This window comes from Sciurus carolinensis, chromosome 5 (assembly GCF_902686445.1).
Source record: "Sciurus carolinensis chromosome 5, mSciCar1.2, whole genome shotgun sequence".
NCBI classification, from domain to species: Eukaryota; Metazoa; Chordata; class Mammalia; order Rodentia; family Sciuridae; genus Sciurus; species Sciurus carolinensis.
The window spans coordinates 83262990-83283011 of record NC_062217.1 but is presented as its reverse complement, the minus strand read 5'-3'; the positions used below and the strand labels follow the sequence as shown (position 1 = coordinate 83283011).

General features: G+C 36.6%; 1 protein-coding gene across 1 annotated transcript in view; it reads left to right on the top strand.

The window, feature by feature from the left end:
- Positions 1–20022, top strand: part of Sgcg (sarcoglycan gamma) — an 83784-nt gene extending 63762 nt beyond the window's left edge. The window contains exons 6-8 of the mRNA XM_047554531.1: positions 8840–8912; positions 15976–16099; positions 18996–20022. Of these exons, the coding sequence (XP_047410487.1) occupies positions 8840–8912; positions 15976–16099; positions 18996–19169 (371 nt within the window). The 3' untranslated portion in view covers positions 19170–20022. The remainder of the gene's footprint in view (positions 1–8839; positions 8913–15975; positions 16100–18995) is intronic.

Sequence of the window (20022 nt, the reverse complement as noted above, 5' to 3'; positions counted from 1 at the left end):
TTTTTTCCAGTGAGGTGAACTACAGGAGATATACCCCACCTCGACTGACTGTGCCTTCCTTGTCATTATGTCATTACACTAACGAGAAGTTCTTGTTGCCATGGCAACCATGAGCAATGCCTGGGTAACCAGATCTTACCTCTTCTCAGTTCTCCAATATGTTCTTGGCTTCCCCAAATTGTAATTAAAGAAAAAAAAAAAAAAGAAATTCCTCAATTCTGACTTTTCTTGTCTGTCTACAATGTCTGATTTTCTCTCTATATTGTGTAGCTCGGCCTTTCTCAACCATAACAATATTAACATTCCAATCTGAATAGTGCTCTTGGTGTGGATAAGGGGACAGTTCTATGCATTACAGCATTCCTAGCTCCTGTACACTAGATACCAATAGCATCTTCACTGCATCCTTTATGACAACCAAAAATATTTTAATTCACTGCCAAAAATTCCAGGGAGAAAGGGAGTAAAATCAACCCCAGCTGGGAACCTGTGGTCTACCCTAAATCTATAGTTTCTCTGGAATTCATTAGCACTTGTTTAGTGTTTATTATGTGTCCATAATTAAGCTAAATACCTAATTAAGATACCTTTCACACGATGCTTACATTTTGGCTTAGGAGATGGAAACACAAGCTAACTTGTTGGATATATTCTGTTAAGGGCGGTAAAAGATGTCTGGGCAAAGGAATTCAGGAGCAACCTAGAGAAAAGGGTCAGTTCTGCCAGGGTGTAATGGGAAGAGAGACCAAGTGGGTCAGAGATTTCCCAAGGAAATAGAAGTTCTAGAATGATGGGTACGAGTTTATCAGAAGAAAAAATTAGGGTTATTGTTCTACACAGAATGTAGAGCATGAATGGATATTAATAAATAATTGCTAAAAATAGCACTGGTTAACTTTTTAAGAATCAGACTGAGTCCAACCATAGCGGCTGCAGTGAGCAGGCATGTGACCTTGAGTGAGTACTTCCCTCTCAGTGCTTCACATTACAAACATTGGTATCCACTGGCCACTGATTGTAGGATATTGTATAGCATCCAACAAAAACTGGTTGTCATATTAAATTGCAAGTCTTGCAAAAAATACAGGATTTCAGGAAGCCAAAAATGGAGTAGAAATGCTGTGATCGTTGAAAAACCACTAACTAAAGAACAGGAGAGTTAGACTTGCCAGCCCTGAAGAAGTAGGTACAAATCAACCACAAGGATGACCTGACAGATACATCATTTTAATATTGCAGATTAATATTCACTCTTGAGATGACTGATGGTCTCTCAATATAGCTATTACTGTTTTACAGCCAGTGTTAAATATTAAGTAAACAATGCCATATTGTGCTACTATGGCATTGTGCAAACTTCTAAGGATGGCCTTTGTTCTTGTTATGATTCCCTCCCCTGTGAGTGAAGGTGGAATCTGTGAGTATGTCACTCTTGTGATTGTGTTATTTATATGGCAAGAGGGAAATAATCTGGGTGGCCTAACCTGACCACATGAACCTCCACAGGGAGATTTTCTGCCTGATAACAGAAGGGGAGCTAGAGAAATTCAAAAGCAAGCTCTGCTGTTCAGGAAAATGGAGGGGGCTCTGTGACAAGGTAATTGTGGCTTCTGGAAACTGAAAGAGGGCAAATGCAGACAGCAAGAAAACAGAGTCTCTGCCCTACGATCACAGGGAACTTGAGTTCTGGCAACTACCTAAATGAGCTGGGAGCAGTCTCTTGTTTGAAGCCACCAGGTGAGATTCCTTTCCAGCTGCTGCCTAGGGAGACCCTGAGCTTAAAACCCTGCCAAACCCCATGGGTAGGACCTGGGATTTACAGCACTGGGAGCTAACAAATGGACATGGTTTCTAGCAGCTAAGTTTGTCATAATTATTAACACAGAAATAGAAAATACAGCCATCATGCCATTCCAACTATGGTGGGAAAATAGTACCAAATCAAACCAAACAAAACTTGATTCATTCTTTACTTATGTAATTTCATAGTTACTTTTATGACTAAGTTTTGTTTTTATGAACTTAAGTTTCTCAAGATAAACTCGCACAAAACCTTTTCTCCACTATTTCCTCTGATATTTTGATCCTTATCTAAGTGAATTGACTCTAAATAGCCTTTGGATTTTCTTAGACCCGCACAAGTAGCAACAGGTGACAGCCAAGGAAAGACCAGTAGGAGAGGAGAGAGCCTCACTCTGGGGACTAAGAAAGGAAATGGAACACTGTGCTTCACTTTTCTTCCCACTGGTTGCTGAGACAGCTATTCTCAGCATGGGGCTACAGGAGAGGTGAGGTGCTCTTAATTTAAGACAGTGTCCTCTGAACTTTTAACTCATTCTAAATCCTCACTGGACTCAGAGAAATGTTTCCTTGCCATTGAGTTTTCCTCTGTTATTCAAATAATGCCAGAGAATAAGATGGAACTCCTTGTTAATTTTTAAACACCTTTCATAGACTTAGTCAACTAGGAAGTTACAGAATAGTTTTAAGTAAGATGCAGGGAGAAAATTAAATATTTTCACCAGCTCAGTTAGATTAACCTAGGCCTCATCCCCCCTTCAAAGTAGAATTGGTTGCCAAGTGACCAGGTTAATGTGTTTCTCTTCTTAACCCCAGTTACAGAGCATATTATAGGAATAACATCAAAATTTTGTCTTCAAAAGGAAATATTCCATACCATTGTCAGAAATGACTTCTGCCAGTTAATAAATTGTTAGTTAGGCTGACCCAAATATATTTTAGCACCTTGGTAATAATTTGCTAGTTTGATTCTATTCCCCAATATTGTTTAAAATAATAGGGTCCTATCTAAAAATAATAGGTGTCCAATTCCTACCACTAATAAGCTCTAGTGATAGGCCCAGTGCAACTTCTTTATGCCTTTCTGAGCAGCTAAGCAGGATTATACTAAGTCAGAGTGATCTTGTAGAAATGCTGGAGTCACCCACAAATTCTCTACAGCTGACAAAAGCAGATCTAAAGAAGGAAGATTTCAACAACTGAAGAAGTGAATAAGGATAAGTCCAGGTTACATAAAGAGACATGAAGACACATATCTGGAAAGTTCTTAAAGATCACCATATCCTTCAAGTCCATATCCAAGATCACTGGAAACTTTGAGAGGCAGCCTGTCGACAGCTGATGAACCTCATGCCACTGCTGAAAGGACCCAATTAAAACTGGTTCAAACTACATTGCCTCAAGAAGTCTGGAGGAGGGTAGCTCCAGGCTAAGTAATTTAGGGCCCAAGTAATATTTCATTCCATGTTTTTCTCTCAGGAACTACTTTGACATTCCCTTGTGAATGCAAAATGCATCTGTCAATTCCAAGCATCACCTCCCTTTGTAATTACTTCCACTCTAAATATCTATAAGAAGACCTCAGTAGCCCCTGGTGAAATGGCCTCTAAGTTACCCTTCCAACCTAGAATTCTCATCTTCAATGGCTTGCTTTTCTCTTTTAAGTGGCATTTAGCTCGATTTTATTTTTGTTAACCCAATCTAAAAGAATTTTAAGGCATTCATATTATTTTATAACTGCTCTATTGGGGTTTATCTACATCACAATTATTTCATGGTCTTTATGTTTTTAATCTTTTGGAGTTTGAGTTTGAAATAAGCCTGATGTGAGGGGAGATAGAAAGGGACCAGATCATGGCAGGGCTTGTTGATCATTATTGAGATATGGGATTTGTTCAAATGCAATGGAAAGACATTGAACTGTTTTGAACAGCATGCTCATCAGACATTTTAAGATCAATCTAATCATTGCAAGAGCAAATAGATTGTTTGGAGGCAAGAATTGAAGCATTAAGACAGGATGGCATTAAATGCAGTATAAGCGATCAATGATGGTGACCCGACTATGTGGTAGCAGTGGTACAGAGAGAAGTGAATTACTCCAAATTAAGATCCGACATGTAGAGCTTGCAAGTGGATCAAGTGGGTGGCAGATGTCCAGGGAGAGAATCAAAGATTGATATTTGTTGCTGGATAATGGATTATTCTCTGGATAATGGATAAGTCTGAGGAGGAATACATTTGCACAGCAGAAAGCATCAACTTTTCATATTTTAGACATGTAATTTGAAGATACCTGTGAAACAGCCACATGAATGTGTCAGTTTAGTAGCTATTGGGATGTGATCTGGCTATTGCTCAGAAGAGAAGCCTAGGTTGGAGATAAAAATGCGAACTTCCTGCACCAATTGAGCTCTGAAAAATGCCATTAGAGGCCACATGAAGAAGAGAGTCACGGAAGGAAAGTAAAAATGGGAGACAGCGTGGTGGGAGGGATATCTCAGTAGTCGTTATCCTGGTACCAATAGAGACCATGCTCCTAGAATTTGAATCCAAAAGAAAATGACAGAAATTGTTCTTGGGCGTATCATCATGGAAGTCATTGCTATCTTGACAAGAGCATATTCATTAAAGAGCAGAGACAGTTCGAAATGGTTATAATGTGAGTAGAATGGGAGGTAGTTTGGCACTGAGGGGGGCAATGGAATTACTTTGCTTCAAACAAAAAGCCCGTATTAGTCCATAAATGCTCAGTGAATGTGTGACATTAACCTCCATAGTCATCAGTTTAGATACAAAAATCTGAGTGCATATTACCCCCTGTTTGAACAGAAGTATTAATAGTGAATTCTGGTTTTTTCCATAACTGAGGGAACCTGGAAACAGCAGCATATTGGGAAGAATGGAGCAAATAGGAGCCATTTTCCCCCCAGTTGTTGGGTTCAGACCGTGAACTCCCTGATTGTTGGACACTATCACATGAACGCTTCACCTGCTCTGGCCACCATTTCAATCCATCTTCTACCACAGTCTTACTACAGACCTCCACACAAGTGTCATTTAGCATAAAATGTTCTAGGACCCAGAAGAGAAGAATGTTGTCATACAACTAGTACTACTTCACTGTGGAAATGACCAGACCATCATGTCCAATCTGGGTACATATTCTTAAAAAAAAAAAAAAAAAAAAGTCAACATTATAAAACTAGGATTTGTCTTTTTGTCTTTTTTTTTTTTCCTTTTAGGTTATACTTTCCTGTATTAATAATACACATTTTATACAGGGTTATTTTAATTCATGGTTTATTTAATGAAACCCATCTTATAGTAGAATTCTTCTTCCTATATAAAATTTAGGTTGTATGACCTCAAATGAATGCATTCTGTTTTCCACAAGGAACAAATGTTTCTCCAATTATACTTTTTTATCAAATTTTGTTTGGCAATATTGAAATTGGAGTGCAAAAATAAAGGAAATATATTTACATTGAAGATGAACAACCACTTACTGAGAATCATTTTATGCAACCATGCAGGAAAATCCAATTTATTATATACAAATAGGTTCTGAGGAATATATACTTTGAGGCTGAATGGTAATGATATATTTAAGATCATATAATGTAGGCATTTACAATTTCAGTGATAGAAAAACTGCTGCTCCTATTGAAAGGTTGTATATCTACCTCTATGTACATTACCATAATCACATGACAATATCATTAATTATCGTCATATCAGAAGTAGTCAGCATGCATGTAAAAACTGATTATTGAGTTACATTTCCTTGTAACATAGTGCAACTGACACTGAATAATTTCAGCTCATTGCAGGGAAAGAATTGAAGATGTCCTCAAATAAAAATTACCTGAGGGTGTAGCTCAGTGTTAGGCAAAGCCTTGTGTTCAGTTCCCACACCAGGAAAAATAAAATTGCTTGTGCAACTGAAATACACTGCAATTTCCAGTTTGGTTTTACAACGGGTATGTGTTTGTAGAGATTAAAATGTCTTAGCACTTCTTTTCAGTCATCTTACCATTTTGTTTATATAAAAATAGATAAAATAATGGCACAAAAGTTTAAGGTCCACATTCCTTTTTTTTCCTATTACTTAGTTAAGGAAAGAAATTGTTTTTTAAATTATAGATGTTCCTTGACTTGCAATATATCCCAATAAACCCATCATACATTGGAAATACTGCAAGTTAAATGCTTTCAACACACCTAACCTACTGAGCTTCCCAGGTTAATTTAGCTTACCTGAAAAGTGCTCAGAACACTTACATTAGCCTACAACTGGGCCACACCATCTAAAACCCCATATCCCTATTACAGGAAGATTCAAATTCAAGTACTGATTTTACTGCATGTATATTGCTTTCACACCAGCATAAATTTAAACAATTCTAAGAAGAACCATTCTAGTTTGGGGACCATCTGTATTCGTAAAGCTTATCCTAGGTCCCTCATACCAAAGCACTATTCATGTCTCAGCAATGATTTTTAAACCACAAAAAATCTACTTCTCACATAAAACTATACTTAGGATATCTCTGCCTAATGATTGAATTGTGACTTTTTTACTTTTTTCTTTTATATTTTGCAAATCAGAAGAAGCAGAGGAAAGAAAAAAAATAAAAAGGATACAAGTATCATTACTGAGTTAAATTAATTCCTGCCTCCGCCAAACACAAAATGTTGTCTATACTTCAGGCAAATTAAACATGGTACTATAAAATTTGATTGGCACAATTCATTGTGGAAACTCCAATGCTTAGTATAGCCTTACTTTACATAATGGTCCCCATTATCATTTAAGTTTGCTTAAGTGGTAGTTTAAGGAGATGTGACTTGTTATAGAATATACCAGGATCTGTTTCTCATCTGAATATAATTTGCATGAATTATAATTTTCATGAACCATTAACCTTCATTTATATGTTCCTTTATTTCAGCTGATGCTAGTTTTTATGTTAATCATGCTACTAAATCTGGTTGTAGTTTTAAATTTTCATTTTGTGCTTATTTAAGTCTCTTTGACTTATGTACCAAAAGCTATTATTTCTTGAATGAAGGCTTTCAATGTGACTTTTTATCATGTCTTGACATTTAAGTAAAATCACAAAGAAAATAGTAATTATAATAACAAAACTAATATAGTTCATAAAATTGTGGAGAAAGCATGAAGGTATCGGGGCTGGACATGTAGCACAGTATTAGAGTACTTCCCTAGCACGTGCAAGGCCCTAGGTTTGGTCCCCAGCATAGGGGGAAAAAAAGAATGTGAAGGTATTAGGAATTGTTTAATTAGCAAGGGCTGCTTCTGAGACCTTTAGCCCAACATGATAATTTCTCAACCTAGTCCAGGAAACTTTCACAAGGGCATTTGTTTCTGAATGTCTGATATCAAAACCAATACAATGGTAGATTAGAAAATAAACATTTTAATTATTTCAGTGTTCCCTAAAGATGAAAGACTGCACAGTATGAAGATGAGTTCTGAGATCCCTGTGGAATCAAGAGGGAGATATAAATTACTTGTAAACTACAGCAACATCCCTAAACCAGGGGGAGGGGCCTAAACCACAGGAGGCCTGAGACAGGGCAGGGCCTGAACTAGGGGTGGGGCCTGAGGCAGGCTCCAGCCACCAAGGTAAATCATGACAGGTGCATGCAGACGTGTCTATCCATAATACACAAGAGGAGAAATATTTTAGACATAATATGAATAATGAAGTTGCATTTCCATGTTGGATCCTTTATATTTCCATAATGTATACTCATGACACTTTCCTGCCCTGGGTTACGGTTTATCTTCCAGTCCTTGCCCATGAGCTACATTCATAAATGTCCATGCATTTTAAGGTTCAGACTAAATACCTTTTTCCATATCAAGTCTTCTCAGCTCTCTTAACGTAATTCTTCCCTGCCTATGACCTCCAAAATAATTGTGTTGCACTTTGTTACTGGCACATCATATATCATTGATTATTTATGTATGAAAAACCCAATAGCATATAGATTAAAATGTGGGCTCCAGGTTCAAATTACAGTTCTGCAGGTAGCTGTCCTATCCTAGGAAAGCAAATTAACCTTTCTGTTCCTCAGTTTCCTTGTGGGAAAATATTATCTTATTCTTAAGGGTCAAAATATTAAGATAGGACATAACAAACTGTGTCATTTTCAACGGTATCTCTTTACCCCAAATGACAGAATGGCATTTAATTAAGTTCTCAGACTAATGAAAATGCGAATGTACCAATTCCTAGAATTAGAAGGTCTATTTTAAATATTTAATTTTTTTCTGTGCATTAGACACAAGTGGCACAACACAACTTTTACACATAAAATCTAGATAATTAGTTATCTTATTGTTACCTACAATATAAAGGCCAATGCATCTTTCAGCATGAATTATTTGTTTTCAATTTGATAGCTGATATTGTACTCTAGTTTAAAAATAAACCTGCAGATTTTGAACCATTTTGAAAACCACCCTTTGTTGATAGGATATTGTTGTAGCCTAGAAAAGTAATGAAGCAATTGTGCCTTTTTTTTTTTTTAAAAAACGAAGCATCTGTACTGAAACAGCTGTACAAATTCAGCAACAAACAACAAAATCTGTGCCTTTTTTTTTTTTTTTCTGACTGAAACATCTGTACAAATTCAGCAACAACAAAATCCCTTGTCCAAAATGCCTGGACCAGAAATGTTTCAGATTTTTAAAAAATTTTAATAGATGATGAGAAATCTTGGGGATAAGAGCCAAGTCAGAAGATGAAAGTCATTCATGTTTCATATGCACCTTAAACATGTAGCTGAAGGTAACATTATACAATTTTGACTGTGACCTGTCCCATTAGGTGAGCTGTGAACTTTTCCACTTGTGACACCTTGTCAGTGCTCGAAAAGTTTCAGATTTTGGAACATTCTGGATTTCCAGATTAGGGATGCTCAATCTGTGTCAACTGAATGTTTTATTTCTTTGCATGCCACTTATTTTGCTTTGGTTCTGGATACATCTTTGGTTTTTATTCAGGGCCTGAAGGAGCTCTTTTTGAACACTCGGTGGAGACACCCCTTGTCAGAGCCGACCCATTTCAAGACCTTAGGTAAGAATTTTTGTTCCAATTTAAACAAACTCTTACAGAAGATAAATGGGTATATGGTACAATAATATGCTAGCTTTTGTTACCAGATTATTTCTTACTGCATTAGTTGGCTTTATTTTCTTGACTTTCTGCATGTAACCAGTCATTATTTATTAAACTCCAAAATAAGACTAAAGTTCTATTGATTATCCACTACTCTTTTCTCTGAGTACCATGCCTCTTCACTTTCCCTGTCCCCACTGCTTTATTCAGACTCTGTACCATTCTAACAGCCTACTCCTCCCTCGAGCTTGTTCCTCTCCACATTGGTATCAGAGTGACTTTGCTCATTGAGAACTGTTTAAAATACTTCATTGATTCTGCATCAGCCATAGGAAAATTCATAAACCCAAAAGTGGGTGCTCATGGCCTTTCATGCTCTGGGCTGTGACTGGCAGCTGTCTCCTCCTTATCTGCCCTCCCAGGCTTGAGTGGCTGCCATGCCCTCCCACCCCTTACTTTTGCACAAGTTGTTCCACCTGGCTGGAGGGCCTCTCTTGCTATACCATCCATCTCTACCCCATCTGCAGACAAGGCAAAATCTTTGCACCTTTTAGTGAAAGAGAATGGTACCCATACAACTTTGAAATTTGCAAAAGTCAGTCTTAAAAATGTTAGTTTACTTTGATTTTTTTTCCTCTCGTTCAGAGTCTGTGTGCCTGTGTATATTTCACCTATCACTAGGCTACTAAGTTACTAAGTGGTGTCTGTCAATTCCAATAAGATATTTGTGTTTTATATCAATAAACAAATAATATTCTTTAAAATACATGATATTAAAGTCTGAACATATAACTTTAAATCACATTTAAAAGTTGAAGTGTTTATAGGACAATTACCATATTATAATACATTGTGTATAACAGGGAAAACAAGGTTCCATAGGGATCCCAGCTTTACATGGACCAGCCAGGTGACCTTGGTCAAACTAATTTTTTGAGATTTTTTTCATCCAATTGGCATTATAAATATTAATAGTAGTCCCTACCTATCATTTTTATTATTGTTATATTAAATAGATATTCACACTAATAGGAGTTAGGAAATTAAACATTTTTTATTTTATTTAATATCTAATTCAATATTGAAGGCAAATAGAACTTCAATTTATCATATCCCTTACAGAACATTTGTAACATAAAAATAAAGTGTGGATATAATTAAATTACTCTAATGTTCATTAATTTTGATAAAGGACCATAAGATTGATATTAAAGAATTATTATAGTTAGGGAAGAAAATATTTTACATTCTGAAGACAGAAAAATTATTCAATATCTTTAAAAATAATCCCATTAACACCATTTTGAAAGAGCAAAATAATATAAGTTCTGGAGATACTAAAACACTTTCAAAAGTAAAGTTTAAAATATGTAGCTCTCAAAAAGAATTCATCTTATGTTTTCCTATTAGGACATAACCTGCTAGCTTTTACCACAGACTCTTATTTAAAAAGAAGACAAAAGAATATTCTGTTGTTTTCTAAAAGGTGTTACTTAGGATTATATAATCCAAGTATTATGACCAAAGAGATAGAGTAAATATTGATATCACAAGGAATTACTTGAGGCATTGGTAAGGATGGAAGGTATTAACCAATTCACTGAATACCGGTGACTGCCTGGGGCTTTCACATAATATATCTCATTTAATCGTCAATCCAGCATTAAAATGTAAACAATATTATCCCCATTTTGTAAAGGAGGAAAATGAGATCAAGATAGTACTGTGTTCTAAGTTACAAAACTAAAAATGTAGTTGTTCCATAGTTCAAATTCAGCTCCAACTCTAGAGGCCATATACATCCTATCACTGTCCCCAGCACCAAGTGGACTCTTGAATGATTTGTTCTTTTATTTACTTTCAGTTTTCATTGATTGATTGCCCAATGGTCCTATTTTCTTCTGCAAACTCTTAACATAAATTCTTTCACTTTTTTATTTCTGGGTCCAGTAGCATTACTATTCCTGACCTGAGTACATGAAAAAGATTCCAAAATATCCTAATGGATCTAAGAAAATATTTAGTATGATTTTTGGAAGGTTTGGATCACAGTGCCTTTATAAATATATCTCTGAAATATATAGGTTTATTACAATTTAAAGTTTATTTGCTGAATGTTAGTCATAGAAGGAAGAGTTATTATTTTCTTGAATAAAAAATAAACAACTTGTATGGAAGCTAAATTTATATGACCTCTGGAGAAATCATTCCCAGGTAAGTGGGAACTCTGATATGTCACTTTAAAGCTAGCTTTCAGTCATACATGATATAATTTATTCTTTTCCAAAAAATCAGCAAAAATATATTGAAGCGTTTATGCACCAGAATCTATGATACATGGTAGTTGTATGGGATCAAAGACACTGTTTCTGATCTTAATGAGTTAACAATCAACTAGAAAAAGAAACATGCTCACAAGTGACCAGTGTAATTAGTTGCTCCGATGAAAGGGAACAGAAGGATGAACATAAAATCTCCCAGGGTGATCTGAAGTGACGTTCCAGGCAAGAAAACATAATCCTCTACAACCACATAGCCAAATTATTATTTGTAAATTTCTGGGAGTAATGTCTAGCACTGAGTCTTTCTTCATCAGCTAAGTAAAATGATCAAACACGGAAACATTTGCTCCTTTGCAAATACTTGTAAATACTGAAACTTATTTAATAAGAGTTTATAAGCATTAAGCTCAACTAGAAACTAAAAGAGAATATTTTCCAGGTCCCAGTAATAAAGAGAAAGCTCATGGTCAGAGCAGAGGGGAAGCTGAGTCAAGGTACCCATGGGAAATCCCATAGACTAGGGACTGGGACTTTAGTGGGGATACAGGGACTGAGATGCCCAGTGTGCATGAAAATCCTGGGCTGAGATGACTCCTAAGTCCTGGTCCTATGAAACAGGTGTATCCAATAGAGTCGTCCCCAGCAGACCTAGGTCTACAACCAATTAAATCATATGTCACCATCATAATCAGTTAAATCAGGTATCAATAGGAAAGATATAATGAAAAAAGTAAACAAGGTTCAAAAGTAAACAAGGTTTAAATTCATTAAATAACTGATGAAAAAGTAAGCAGAAATGACAAGAATTTTGAAATATTTATAGTATTTTTATTTCTACCATGATTATTTCTTTTATATTTAGTTATGGGGCCCAATGTGATAATTATATATATATATTATATTATATATATATTACATTGTATATATATATATATATACAATGTAAAATGTTCAACATCAGTTTAATTAGCATTTCCACCTCCTTAAACATTCATCATTTCCTTGATGTTGAGGGCAGTCTCAGCTCCGTCATAGGGAACTGCTCCCTCTTGTGGGGGCAGTACTCTCATTATGGTGGTCTGGCTCTGCTGTTCTGGAATCCAAGATGACTGCAGGTTTAGGGCAATGACTGGAGACATCCAGGTACCACTTCAGGGAGTCTGGGACAGAATGTTATAAAAGCTGGCAGGTCAATGACCCTGCAAATCTTGAAAATAACTTATCTTGGTGTCTTCCACTTAAAGTGGGGTGAGACAGATTAGGTAAATTTAGGGCTAGAAAACCTTGTATTACTAGGTTTTAGATACTCCTTGAGTGATTAATATGTCTTCATGAAGAACTGAGCAGGAATCTGACTCACAGCTGAAGGCAAAGGGGATTGATACAAAATGAAGGCACAGATGCCAGGAATTATCCTTCTTTCAATTACCCATTGGGCGCCTGCAGGCCCAAGTGTGTTTTAGCACAGGCAATCTAAGTCCCTGTCATAATTAAGAGCGCAGGTCACCCCAGTTTTTGTGGTACTTTTAATGGGTAACATGGTCATGAGTTGAGGCCTCAGGAGCACATCTGCCCTTTGTCCCATGGTAATCCCTAACTTTCTCATTCTCAATGCCAATTCGTAAAAAAAAAAACCCTCAAGATGCTCACTGCTCAGTTTCAAGGTTTTTTTACAGAGGAGGAAATCTGGCTGGTTAGGTGTTTTAAAAACTAGAAAGGGACAAAAGTCTAAGAATAATTGTACTTGACGCCACAAAGATTCTTAAGACACATAGTAAGTATGGAAGTGTTAATCAGTTTTCATTTTTGAATGTCATTTTCATAGCTAAAATTATAAATGTGGAGTTATTATTTTTGTATAAAGTTTTTTCCCCAAATGTAATAATTGAAAATAAAATGATGTATCCAAAAACACTTATTAATTTTAGGAAATTTCTAAAGAAATATAAATTCATGTTGTTTATCTTTACTATAAAGTACATTTATTAAATTTCAACTTTTCAAATATTGGAAATTATTGTATGTCCTATAAATTAATTACTCATCCTTCAGCTCTTGATAAACCCATGAAGTTCTCATCCCCAAATGAAAGCTATTTCCTTATCATATTTGTACTTGTGCTTTCTGGTCTCTCATCATATTTACCAAATTTTGGCTTACTCTAAGTTTGAAAATGTTTAAAACTGAAATATTATCCATATTTTCCCATAACTTTTGTCCTTTTTTTGAATGGCACTTCATGACATGAGCAATGCATATTAAGGTCATACATTATTGACTAGCCATGTTCTAAAAACTCAACTAAAAGTGAATATCAACAAAGTTTTGGGAAAAATTACTGAATTCTATTTATTTTTATTTTTATTTAAAAAGAAGAATAATTGAAAATTCATCTGCTTTAGAAGGAAATCATACTAATTGATTCTTTTTTTTTTTTTTTTTTTTTTTGGTAATACTAGTCAACTGTGAGGTCTCCCAAAGCCAACTTCTCTTTCAATGACATCTTTGGTTGAATTAACAAGAAGAGACTCAAATTCTGAAAGAAAAGTCAAGGTCTCATGTTCTGAAAAGAAAACTGCTATGAAGTGACAAAAATATTTGATATGGAAAGAAAATATATACACACAAATGTGCATATAAGCATTTGGATATAGTTCTTTACAATCATTAGGATGTTTCTGTCAAGGGCAGGCTGCATATGTGAAGATTATATCACCAATAGGGTAGGGAGGGGGATTGCTGGAGAGTGATATTGGCCAAATTCTATTATTATAGTGTGTGCAGGTATGAATATGTAACAATAAATCCCACCATTATGTACAACTATAATGCACTAATAAAAAATGTGGGGAGGAAAAATTATATCACCTGCTGAGGCCATAGCCATCTTAGCTTATTTAAGTACACTCTGTGACCACTGTGTCATACCCTTTCACCCAGCCACATTTCTACCTGGCTGTCCATTCTTCATCAAATCTAAGCATACAATAGATAGTTCTTCCTGGTTCTTGGGTCTCTCTTCTTGAATGCATCCATGCCATGTAAAACTTGACTAAACAAATCTGCTATGCTTTTCTCTTGTGAACCTGTCTATTGTTGGAGATGTGTTGGTCATGACCTTTTTGATGGTTAGAAAAGGGATCACATCTTTCCACCCTGCAGGAGTAAATGGTCATTTTGAACTCATTTTGTTGTCGATTAATAACTGGTCTTGGAAACATTCGACCTCACTAGGATCTTCAAGGGCATGCATGGATGGCCTGAAACGGACCGCGTCTCTCAGAGTTGCCTACGTGCTCTGCCTTCCCTTCTGCCCAGACAAGGAAAGTATAAGCAATTAGCAGAGGTCAAACTAGCAAGCTGGACTAGACCAAGTACATTTAGACACAACAAAGTGTTTCCTTATAAGTTGAGCCTGACCTAATTTGACAAATAAATTCCATAAATATCTTTTAAGAGTTTTCTCATACTCAAGATTTTAAAATGTGAGGCAAGTAAAATTTTATGTGCTCAGATATCTGTACAAAAATGAAACTTTGTCTTCTATAATAGTGATGGGTAAATAATTAACAATTTAAGGTAGTATCCATCTGATTTAAAACTCTACCGGGGGATATAACTTAGTGGTGCAGTGTTTACCTACCACATGTGAGGCCCTGAGTTGGAACCCCAGCATCAAAAAATAAAATAAAATAAAATAAAATCCATCAAATAAATATCATTCAAAATCAAATTCATTCTTAGGGTATTTCTCCTTAAACCACACCCCTTTCTCTCTCCTTCCTAACCCTATTCCCATCCAGTCCTACCCTGCATTGCAAAGGATTTTGAATTGCATTTCTGACTGTTGAACCTCTCACTGATCTTTACACATTAGTGTGAAATCAGCTTTTCAAACTTTTGGGCTAAACAGCTGAAAAATATTTCAAGTGATCACATTGTGCCATCTGGTGGAAATTTATTTTTCTCCAGGTAGAGGAAAATAAAGATTTTTCTGGTCCTGTATATTCCTAGACCTGATTCTGATAAATTTTACTAAAACAAAGCCAGCTGAGGTCAACTCCACTCTATTGGCTTTATCAGTTCAGTGTTTTTCCAAAAGAAATATTTTCATCTGCCCTGTAATCTTTCTAAATTAAATAAAGGGAGGGAGGAAGGAGAGAAGGAGCAAGGGAGAAAAAAGGAAGGAAGGAGGAAAGAAGGAAAAAAGGAAGGAAGGATAAAGAAACCTAGGCCAAACATATGTCCAATGCATGTGCTGTTCTTAAATCAGTCTTTTGTTTTCCAAATAAGTTTGTGTATTAAATATTCTAATAGTTTTATGAAATTATTCACAAATGGCATTTTTCTTCTGGTATGAAATACCACTGTTTAATCATACCAGCTGAACCCTGCACAGGATTAGGACTAAAATTTTTAAAGGACACTAATTTCATAGGCTCTTGTTGATAGCACATTTTAACACATTTATTTCTTTACTACACATTATTTTTGGATTTATCAATTAAAAATGCACAGTATGTCGGCATTAGGAACAACCTGAAGATTTTGTATCCTTTGTTAATTGTATCTTCTCTGCTAAGCTATTGCTTGAGGGATTGTTAGGGTGGCTGTTTTTTCCTTTCCCCTGGGTTCAAACGATGCTTCTGGCTCCGCCTCCCAAACAGCTAGGCACTACACCTGGTTCAAAGCTGACTTTTTAAATAATGTCTTTTCTTGGCTTCTTTTTCTCATTTCAGGTTAGAATCCCCCACACGGAGTCTGAGCATGGATGCCCCAAGGGGGGTTCATATTAAAGCTCATGCTGGGAAAATCGAGGCACTTTCTCAAATGGACATCATTTTTCAGAGCAGTGATGGAATGGTGAGTTCATCCGATTGTATGTCCTGGTGATAATATTCCTGAGCCATGTCCATTGAGGTTTCAGATATTAAATTCCTGGTTGTTTCAATGAAACATTATGAAAGGCATATTGTAGACAAAGTGAAAGGAAAGCAATAGACATTTCAGCTTTAAAAGGGTCAAGAAAGGTGAAAATTATTCTACATTAGGTCAGGACGCTTTCTTTGGCATTTGTGCTATCCAATCACTTGTGGTTTTGTTTTTGTTTGTTTGTTTTTCTTTTTTCAACTTTGTAAAAACATTAGAAACTTTCAGGGCTTACAGAGAACATGTTTACTGTTTCCTAGTAACCCAAATACTCTCGGGCTGGCTGTCACTGGGGGTGACATGTGAATGACAGCCATTCTCTGGTAGTACCCAGGGCACTACTGCTGCTCACACAGGATTAAGTTTAAATGAGATGAAAGATGAAAGAATAAGAATGTTTTTTGAAGTCAGCTACAGTAAGGATACAATCTGGAACTTCAAGTCTAGAAATAAATCACTACCTTTACAAGTCAAAATCACAATAAGACAATGAAGCACATGTCACTCAGTGTCACTTGTTGGATACTGTTTATTTTTAAAAGGAATGGCCACAATTTTAGTCAGCCAGAAAAATCAGGTATGCTAGAGATGTTCCTAAAGCTCTAGGAAAAAAAACAGGATTTGGCAAAAAAAAAAAAAAAAAAAACCTGATTCCAATCACATGATACAGTCCTACAAATGTGTACAAATATCTGATCTCATCTTCTCTCGCCTGTCCCTAGGTATTTTCATGTGTGTTCAGGCACTGGTCCATGGATTTTCTTTTAAAATTTCCAACTTAACTACAATTTGCAGTGAATGGTGCAGGTTATGTTGGTTATGCCTCCAGTGCATGAATTGGAATAAGACTGTGCAAGCTGTTGGTACAAGGGGAGGGTACACGGATCCCCACACTCCTTCCCCAGCCCTGTCACATCATCACACCTGTGAAAACGTACAGACCCTGCACATACAGCACAGTGCAATGGGCTGAGCATTCAGCTGCCAGTCAAAAAGCCCCAAGTTCTACTGCTAAATTATTACCCAAGTTCAGAAAAGTTCACTGACCCTCCTGGGTCTGTCTCCTCATTTATCAAGCAGGGAAAATATTTACTTAACTATGTTACAGGGTCTTGAGACATTAATGTAATATTTTGAAATGACATTAATATAAATCGGAAGGCACAGTTGAGATGAACATGGAAGAGATACCATCCTCCAGCAGGCCATGAGAGGTTGCTCCAGGGTGAGTGGACAGCACCTAATAGCTAGCAGTCACCTGGAGAAGCCCCCAGTTGGAGTTTTCAAGGAGCAGATAAAGACAGAAATGGAAAGCAAGAATTCTGGAACCCCACTGCTAAGTCACAGCATCACGATGCACTTAAAAAGTATTACCCTCAAAAACGTTAAACTGATCTTAATTTTGAAATGATCTTATTTTCATGAATTAGGCATCCTTTTTACAAATAGCACACAACCAGATCCATAATTAGAGTTGATATTTCTTGTTACTAGGAGCTAGTTCAAAGTGAAGAGGCAGATTTTCAGCCCCCCACCAAATATTGTCCCCTAAGGGCAAATGAAAATGAGTAAGGAAGTGGTACGTGGGCTGCCAGTGGCTACAGTTTGCCGGAAGAGTAGAAAGAAAAAATTAACAGCTAAAAAACAACTAGAAAAAAATTGTTCAATTAACCACAAGGAAAGGGAAGGGAGAGGCCAACAAGTTAAAAACACACTGGGGAAAAGCAAGTACCCAAAGGGCACTGGACAACTGTGTTTCAAACAATAACTCCCATTTGATTTCCTCTACTGTAACAATGTGCCAGGCCACGCAAGGCAAGCTCTGCCTGTCGAGCTGCTAGCACCATGCACACAGGGGCAGCATCTCAGGGAGAATGCAGAAAGCAGACACCAGTTGATTAAGACTGCAATTCATGGGTTACAGGTATATGAAATAAAGGGAGGACCTAACCTTGTCAGCAAGGAAGAAAATTATGCCTACCCACAACATATTTTAATTCCAACAAGTGAGCATACTGGGATGGGTCTGGATTAGCTAGCGGCTCCTGCTCAGTGTGATGATTCTTATTTCCTTATCAAAAATGTCTCCAAGCTTCCATCAATGACTATGCGCTTGCATTTCAGTTTAACTAAATTATAATATGACCACACAATCCACTCACTTTCATTGTATTTGAATTGGCTTTCATCAGGTAAGTCTATTGTTTTCAGCATCTGGGAGAAGTGGAAATTCAAACAATATTAAAATGGTTGATATGGTGAATTTAATTCTCTCTCAAAGGAAAACAAAATCAAATAAGATCAGGATAAATTCCAACATTAACAGGTAAAAATTATCAAGATGAATCTATTTCTATGAATTCTATGTCATCCTAATAAGGAGATGATTTAACATGAAGTCAAAGTGGATCCCAAGATACATGTGAATTGACAAAGAACTGTGGTTTTGTCAAATAATTCTCAAAGGAATTTTTAGGAGTGTAGCATCCTAGTACCAAAAAGCAATCCAGTTTATTGAACACACAAAATGTAAGGGCAAAGCATTGGTGTCATGAGTGGTCAGTTTTCCCAGCTGTACAAACTCAATAGGTAAAGAAAAGAGTGGCCTCCCCGCAATTTGGAGGAGGAATTGTCAAGCCCCTGCCTGTGTGCAAACGTGAACTAGGTTTTTCTATAAACAGATAATTGTGTTGTGGCTTAAGTAAAGTCAGGTGCCTGTTTTATTTTCTATGAGAAGAAACTAACCTTCTTGAAATATTGTGAGAATGAGTTTCCTGTTGATCCATTTCATTACTCCTTAACATCTCATCCCTTACTTTCTCTCAAACAGCTGATGCTTGATGCTGAAACCATTTGTTTACCCAAGCTGGTACAGGGGTCTTGGGGTCCCTCTGGTGCCTCCCAGGGACTCTTTGAAATCTGCGTGTGTCCCGATGGGAAGCTGTACCTGTCTGTGGCTGGCGTGGATACCACGTGCCAGGAACACAGCCACATCTGTCTCTGAACCACTGCTGCTTCCACAGAGCACCTGCCTCATTTCCCTGGGAAGCGTGGCCTTGAACCCTTCCACTTAGGGAGCAGCGAGATGTCCTACAACACTGAGAGGATGAGATGTGGGAGGAGGACAGGCTTTCCAAAGGAATGCATGAGGAACAATGTCACGGAAGTATTCAGACAGACGACGCGACCTCAAAGTGACACGTGGATGTTAGATACAAAAATCAAAATGTCAGAAGAATGTTTATTCCACTGGATTAATTTTCAGCTCAACAATTGTGACTTTTCTTAGCCTGCTTCTCCATCTCTCATACATGTCAATGTCCAACGAAATGTTGACTTGTGATGTGGAATTAATTTAATTTGTTCAACTGTGGATATCTAACTCTCCCCAAAAGTAGAGCTGGTCAATACTAAAATGCCCCAAAGTCTGTACAGAATCTCCTTTATAGCAACTCATATTCTCCCTTCAGTTTAATGCAGTGTGTCTGTCTTCATAAGAAAATTTTCAGGTTTCGAAGGGAATTTGAGATTGATCTGATTTTCAATATGTAGTCAAGGGAACAAATTAGTTATTTTATATATATATATATATATATATATATATATATATATATATAATCAATGAGCAATAAAAATCAACCTACTTAATAATATTCTCCCTCAAGGTACTGATGACAAAGACTCAGGGCAAGTCACAGGTCACAGAGAACTACTGAAATTCACCCACAATATGACCAGCATAGCTATTTTCTCTGGAAACACTGATATACTGTCATTCTACACAAAACATCAGACTGTATAATAACTGTACAAATGAGATAGGGCTAATTGGACAAATAAAGAAACTGAAGCCCAAA